The sequence below is a fragment of the Mizuhopecten yessoensis genome, unplaced genomic scaffold (genome assembly GCF_002113885.1).
Source record: "Mizuhopecten yessoensis strain PY_sf001 unplaced genomic scaffold, ASM211388v2 scaffold1721, whole genome shotgun sequence".
In the NCBI taxonomy this organism is placed as follows: domain Eukaryota; kingdom Metazoa; phylum Mollusca; class Bivalvia; order Pectinida; family Pectinidae; genus Mizuhopecten; species Mizuhopecten yessoensis.
The window spans coordinates 106402-114330 of NW_018404188.1; the positions used below are offsets into that span (position 1 = coordinate 106402).

Genomic DNA, 7929 nt, shown 5'->3' on the forward strand with positions numbered 1-7929 from the left:
CCTGTCCCAACACAGTACACTATATAACAGGGACACACTCCAGGACCTGTCCCAACACAGTACACTATATAACAGGGACACACTCCAGGTCCTGTCCCAATACAGTACAATAACCTGAATTGTTAACAAACAAACAAGTTTTGTCAATGGTCCAATGATTAACAATTATAATTAATATTGTTATTTTGCTTACAGGGAAGTTTGCTGTTGAATGAAGTAGACTTGTTTCCTTTTGTATTACCTGCCTGTAGACTAAGTATAGCTCTGTTTCATCGGTCCTGTTAGATAGCAGCAGTGACATTTGATATTTTGGGTAGTCATTTTCTCATTGAGGAAGAAATTGTTTGGCATGTATCAGAACAATTTGCTGCCAGATCTAAACAGCAGTTATATTAATTAACCTACATTGGTATAGACTTTGTATATAGTTTATGATGATGTAGCTAGCCTACCGACTTCCACACACACACGGACATTATTTGTTTTTTTTCTGTGTTTTTACAGGAACTGAATCATAGCGTGAGTGTGGATTGTAGTGGCGGAAGTCCCAGCACGGAGGTTCTTTGTGTGTAAACCCTTCATACATTTACTTGTTTACTGAGTCTCTAGTCGGGAACTGCTTCGGGAGAGTCTGAGGACCGGTACGCTCGACAGGACAGACATATCCCGGACAGCGTTCATCCAAACATCGAGTTATATGTCCGGTCATCACACATAGACCTGATCGTATTGAGGCCCCGAAGTATCCACTCAGGATAGACGGACATTGTGTAATGAGGATAGACGGAGACTGTGTACCGAGGATAGACGGAGACTGTGTACCGAGGATAGACGGAGACTGTGTACCGAGGATAGAAGAGACTGTGTACTGAAATGTTCAAGGTCTGCTAATTGAACTTATCAACTTAAAGTTCCTCATTCAGCATTTAAAAACCTTTGAAATTGTAGATAAGTGATTTGTGATTAATGGAAAAAAAAAAAAGTTAGTGAGAGACTGTGATATTAGTTATGTAAGAGTGGGAATACTATTGATAAGCTGGATGCAGTGTCAAGGATAATCTTTGTTGATAAAGTATTGGACACAGGAAACGTACATCTACAGGGCAATGACCTCGTACTGGAAATCCTGATTTTAAATCTACTGTGTATGACTGGATTGTAAATCTACAGTGAATGCCTCTTATATTGGACAACATGATCTCCAGGGTGATGGTTTCTTCTACCCGATTTGTACACCTAGAGGGCAACCACCTCTTGTATTGGAAACCCCGATTATAAATCACCGTGACCGATTGTAAATCTAAGGAAACCAAGATCTACAGCCATCAGGATCTAAGATCTACAGCCATCAGGATCTAAGATCTATAGCCACCAGGATTTAAGATCTACAGCCACCAGGATCTAAGATCTACAGCCACCAGGATCTAAGATCTACAGTCATCAGATTCTAAGATCTACAGCCACCAGGATCTAAGATCTACAGCCATCAGGATCTAAGATCTACAGCCACCAGAATCTAAGATCTACAGCCATCAGGATCTAAGATCTACAGCCATCAGGATCTAAGATCTATAGCCACCAGGATTTAAGATCTACAGCCACCAGGATCTAAGATCTACAGCCACCAGGATCTAAGATCTACAGCCACCATGATCTAAGATCTACAGCCATCAGGATCTAAGATCTATAGCCATCAGGATCTAAGATCTACAGCCATCAGGATCTAAGATCTACAGCTATCAGGATCTAAGATCTACATCCACCTCTTTTATTGAATATCAGGATTTGTACCTGGCTCATGTATTGGAACCTGAGGATTGTAATTAAACAGGTTTACATCCTTGTTTTAAATGATCGTTAAAGACTGTGGAGGATATAGGTAAATTGACTTAAAGCTACTTACAGGGCAACTAAATAGTAACAAGTACGGGAGGAAACGATCTCATTTACTGTGTGGATTAATTACGTAAGAGTAAATAATCTGATTTTCAAGGAAGAATTTTGGATACACATTTGATATGGGATGTAAAACAAACCCAAGGAAATAGTTACTAATACAGCAGATTTGTATATCAGAAATTATATTTGTGTGTTTTTATCAAATTGTGTTACTGTCACTGCAGGAAATTCATACTGTGTTACTGTCACTTACAGAAATTCATATTGGAGAAAAGTTTATGTTTGTGACTTGTTAAGGGTGTGTTTCATAATGAATGTAGAACGGAAGGTTAAGTTGCTACTTCCCCGGGAGTATATCTCGGGATTCTGATGGAGTTTACTGGTGAGAGTGATGAAGTGCTGTGTAGGCCTTACATGTGTACAGTCTACATGTTGTGTGTACAGTTATCTGTGTTGGTGTAATTCAACTGCAATGTAAGGAATTTAACATAAACACAGTATTGTTAAACACAAGGAAGTACAGGGACCAAAATGAGTATGAGCGTAACGAAAATGGTGATTCTGTCGTCGGAGAGCGTCACCAAGGCAATGGACGTGACTTCAACTTCTGTGATTGACAACAAATCTTCTGACAAAGGACTAGCCACGACAAAGACTCAGTTCTCCCAGTCTGGGTCAGAGTTGTCTACCCCTGATTCCGTTTCAACCCTACCCTCATTACAGAGTAGCTATGATAGGATTTCTGGGACACATCAGAGCGCTACAACGAGATTTGTATCCTTGCCTTCGTCTTCCAACAAGCAAACAAGTCTTTCAGATGCTTTTTTGAAAACAAATATTGCATCCACATCACAAACATCATCTGATTTACTGAAGATGGCAGGTCAGGCGTCACCTTCACCAACAAAATACATTGCATTGTCATCTTCAGCCAAGATCTCCAAGTCTGCTGGTCTAGTCCCCAGTGCTATGAGACAGACTCAGGCGGCACCGCCTTCTTCATCACACATTGTCACATCATCATTAAAATCACTGTCATCACTGTCATCACTGTCATCGCCCACATTCAAGGACCCTTTGAGCTCAGATGTTTATAGTGACAAACTGTCTGTATCAAATCAATTGTCCAGTGTTCAGAAGCGAAGTCCTGAGCGGTCTGTTGTGTTGTTGTCCACGTCGTATTCCCCAGACTCATCAAAAGGCTTGAACTCTGTGGCGGTGACCACACCAGTTGTACCGACAGGTCCTGCATCATCAACTGACCCCGTACTCAGATCTAGTAATACACTGGACCAGCTTAGCAGTGGTAAAACTGTCCTCAAACCCCCAAACAAAGGGTCTGATGCTCAGTCATCTGCCCCCATTACCCCCTCCAAGACAATGGGTGCAGGACTGACCCCCACTACCACTCCCAAAATGGTACGCCCCCTGCCCCCTATGACCCCTTTATCCCCTGTGACCCCAAGCAAGACTGTGATACAGAGTGCGTCCAAGGCTACTCCTATGTATATACCCAACACGAACCCCATGTCAACAACTGTACTACCACCACTGGGGCCTACCTCAAGTATAGCACCCAGCGTGCCACCCACAGCTGCTACAGGTAGGTCAAGGTCATTTTGTCACAGGTAGATAGATATAGGTCAAGGTCACTGATATTACAACTGAGTCAAAATAATTTTGTTATTGGTTGATCACGTTGATATTGTTATAGAAATAGAGATTAGGAATTAAAGGCTGAAAAAACCAGGACAAATTATTTTCAGTCTTTTCTGTGAATGACTTCATTGGGCTACCATATTAATACTATCTGTATTCAATTCTTATAGGAAACCTTGAAGAGGAATTTACTGAAATAGGCCCATATTATCCCTGACAATGTTAAGGGCAAATAAACATTTACAAACGGCATAATGAAACTTACCATAAATGTTAAGAGTATCAATTTGATAATGTTTACCATGTTACAACCATACCAGATAAAACCATACTGTAGTCAAATCAAAGTATAGAATATAAAGTGTGTAGTAAAAATGGGACATTGAAATTGTATTGTACTATTGTTTATGCATGATATTTATTTGGGTATTTTATGTCTACAGTCATAAAGTAAAATGTAAAAAAAATGTTATGTCGCTTTTGTAACAGGAGCAAGACAGGCCAAGTTCTGTTTCATTCCACATGAATTATAGATGCCTGCGCATTCAGGATAAAATCTGTAGAAAAACACTCACTCACGCCGCCAATCCTCCAGTGCCATGGGCACTTTGATTACAATTTAGTTATTACCATGAAACTGTGAATTCAACAGTATAGAATAGAACTCTTTCTGCACAATATATATTCAATGTACATTAAATTTGAAATATCAATTAATAATGAAAGAGAAAATAAATAGCCCTTGGTAAAATCAAAATGTTTGTATATGCAGACACATGACAGTAGAGAGGCTGAAAGCCCCCCCCCCCAACCCCCAACCCCCCATGAGTTTGCACAATTTAATGCTAGGAAATGCAAAGAAGTACATGTTTCTCAAGAAACTTGTTTCCTTAAAGACATACTGATCATGAACGGTTATTGTTACTGTTATTAAACGTATGTATTTTTAGTAACAGGGAGATGACAAACAGACTTGTATAAATCCTAGTACTTTGGTGGCCATGCGTGCAATGGGGTCTTAAATTTCTGACAGGAAAAAGGCTCTTGTGTGTATTTCATAATGTAATTAAGATATGATGTCTGTACAGTTTGTATATACAGTGAAAGTGAATGTGTTCTATATATAGATACAATTTGGGAATAACCCTTCTTAAAACTCTAATGACTATAAAACTTATAATAAGCTTTCTCTGGTTTGGTTAATCATCATTGGGAAGTTCTGGTCTCGTGCATGTAAAATCACATCTTACGTTTACTGTGATAGAGCTGGAGTTTCTGTCAACAACATAAAGGATTAATTTCTTGTTAGGGAATTGTCATTGTTTTGTCAAGTCTTTTAAGTTGCAACAAGAAAACATGAAAGTATAAAAGACCAGCTAGATTTTGACAACGATGAATGAGACTTGGTGTGCTGTTTTGGAGCAGTTCTCTGAGGACATGACAGATTACGTTGAGAATTTGGGGAAGTTGCTAATGATTTGTTTGTATTTCCTCAACCTAGCGCTGAGCCAGAGTCTGCCGTTTATTCTGGGCGTGTCATTGTGCGGGGTCGGACTTGTGCTTTTCTTTATCACCTTTGCTGTTTTCTGCTGCTTACGGAAGAAACCCTCCAAGGTACATGTATGTAACTTACCTTCTTTTTGTAAAATTTTCCAATAATCTTAGAACGGTGTGGATCACTTAGAAGAGAAGGGATCATAGACTGAAGGGTCATCAGTCAATGGCACATTCCAGGTGACATTTTAACAAGGTCAAGGTCATAACTAGAGGTCAGGAATTGGACACCTGACCCAAGGGTCATGAAGATTCTTTAGACTTAAGATATATAAAATAATTATACTTTAACTGAAAGTGTTTTCCATTGAAAAACGTTGCTGGACATTTTCCTGAACTTGCACAATGATTTCTATGGCAAAATGTTAAGTTAAGGAATTTCCTAAAGGAGGAATGTTTGACTGGGGTGATGGATGATTTTAATTATGATTCATTGACATTGTTTCGTAAAAAGAGAAAGAAAAGATTCAAAGCATCTAAGCCTGGCTGCAGCCTGTAACAGGTTATGGAACGAGCAGATTTGTACTCATAATGTAGTTCTAGACAAGCAAAAGCATAACCACATTCTGAAAAAAACAAAATGGCTACCATACTGATTTCACTTTTATGGACCGTCATAAAATCACTCCCTCAATTATCAAATGTTAGTATTAATGTCATTTTAAAAGTCATAGAAAACCAAGCTACATTTATTCAGGTGATCAAGGTTTTACTTGTTTCACATATTTCATGAAATATATTTTGTCTTCAGAACAACAAGGAAGATATTCGGACCCATGACTTGTGGGTAAGCACCACAGCAACCTCTGATGTAGGCCTAGCGTCGACAGCAGACCCACTTCCAGGGTTTGAGTCCATCACCGAGACAATACTGACAGACTACAGGAAAAGTCTCTCCAGTGGTCAGAAAGGTCAGTGGGACGCGGTACATAGCTTTGTCCAGTCTAATGGTTCTAAATAAAGGTTATTATAGACGCATTAGAGTTGCTCTGATGATTGGAAAGGTCAGTGTTAGTGTCAGTCCATTGATCACAAGGTCAGTGGCTCTGGAACAAACAGTAATGTTTACAGAGTACAGAACTGATCAGTGATTAGAATATTGGGCAAAACCGAAAAAGGTGATTGCAAGTCTTCACATATGAAATTTTACATGCTTGAAATGAATTACAATCTATATATATTTGATATTACAAATTAGATTAAAGAAAACAAGATATTACGATCTTCATTGTAAAGCGCTATAATAAATTACACATTTCCCCTCAAAAAACCCTGCAACTTTCATTTTTCAAGCTGTCATTTATATAAGTCATTATAGTTTTATCATCATCACACACATGTTTATCGTTTAGTTCAGCCTTCTTGGCCGTGTGTTTGTTCACTATGTCATTTCCATGTCTCGTTCATGTTACATTTTCAGTCATTAAACCCAAACGGCGTACCGGGCCGGCCGTGCCTAAGAGAGGTATCCGTCACTCCCTCATTACCTCATCTGCATATTGTCGTCGTTTGGTGTAGTTTCTCTTGTGTTAATTTAAATGCAGACTCAAAACATCAAAGAAAGGTGTTTCTTCCATTATATCAGTTACTCATTATTTCTGGACAATGACTCTTCTCCAATGTCCTGATGAAGTATTTGAAGTCTATTGGTCATTTTCATCAAAAGGGCGTGAATTCTAAATGTCATTAATTTATTCAGCTATGTATGAATCTTGAGTGTTTATATGTGAAACAAACTTTGGCCCAGTTGTTTAAACCCAGATGAGCCTAAAATACTATTTTTTTTAAATATTCAATTGTCTGGTAATAATTTACAAAGATAATAAAAATTGTGTTGATAACTTGATGTTGATGGAATACAATATTACTTGTTTCAGATCAACGAGAGAAACACAAATATTTGAAAATAGGACAAAATTATTAATGAAAACTTACTTAAATTTGTTTTACATACACTGATATTCTTATGTGTACAATAATTTTGATAACCTGGTGTTGTAATCAGCAATAATTCTCATGACAAAAGTACAAACTGTAATTTATATGATGCTTTAGTATGTAATAGATACACCAAATATCAGGTAACTATGCCCTTCTATGATGCTTTGAGTCTGTTAAAATTTATTAAGTGTTCCTAACCAAATGTATTGTTTAGCATATTAATACTGTTAGAAATGTGTTATGATTATTAAAAGGTTTTGTACATTCAGTTGTGTGCCCTACATAGCTAGTTTTCTAACATCTTTGGTGGCGGTACCAGTTTTTAGGTCACCTGAGACAAAGACTCAAGTGACCTATTGTGATCGCCTTTTGTCTGTCGTCGTCCATCATACGTCCGTAAACAATTTACATTTTCGACTTCTTCTCCAAAACCCCTGAACCAATTTCAATGAAATCTTGCAGGGACCTTCCATGGACAAAGGTCAACAAAAATAGTTTAGCCCCAAGCCCCCAGGGGCCTGAGGGGTGGGGCCAAAAAGGGTCAAATTGACTAAAATTTCAAAAATCTTCTTCTCAAGACCCAGATATGGTAGAATCAAATACTCTTCATATATGGAAGGGTCTTAAGGTGCTTTACCAAAATTGTGAATTTCTTGACCCTGGGGTCTCACGTTTCCCCCTGGGGAGGGGGTAAACTTTACTATAGTTTATATAGGGAAATCACATTTTGGACCAACATTTGTTTAATTTCCATTGGAAGTAATTCATTTTGGGTTAGCATTATCAGAATGAGGTAGCAGTTTGATAGTATGTACATATGAGCCCTGACTGACCCCCAGGGGCTGATGGGTGGGGCCAAAAAGGGTTGAATTGACT

The 7929-nt window shown here is 38.4% G+C and overlaps 1 protein-coding gene across 5 annotated transcripts in view; it reads left to right on the forward strand.

The window, feature by feature from the left end:
- LOC110466996 overlaps positions 1-7929 on the forward strand; it is a 99231-nt gene that overhangs the window by 54855 nt on the left and 36447 nt on the right. For 3 of the 5 annotated variants that reach the window (XM_021523847.1, XM_021523871.1, XM_021523855.1), the window contains exons 2-5: positions 505-3502; positions 5060-5178; positions 5864-6023; positions 6533-6577. In XM_021523847.1, coding sequence (XP_021379522.1) covers positions 2431-3502; positions 5060-5178; positions 5864-6023; positions 6533-6577 — 1396 coding nt within the window. In that variant the 5' untranslated portion in view covers positions 505-2430. The remainder of the gene's footprint in view (positions 1-504; positions 3503-5059; positions 5179-5863; positions 6024-6532; positions 6578-7929) is intronic. The other 2 variants (XM_021523862.1, XM_021523879.1) reach the window with 2 other exon arrangements.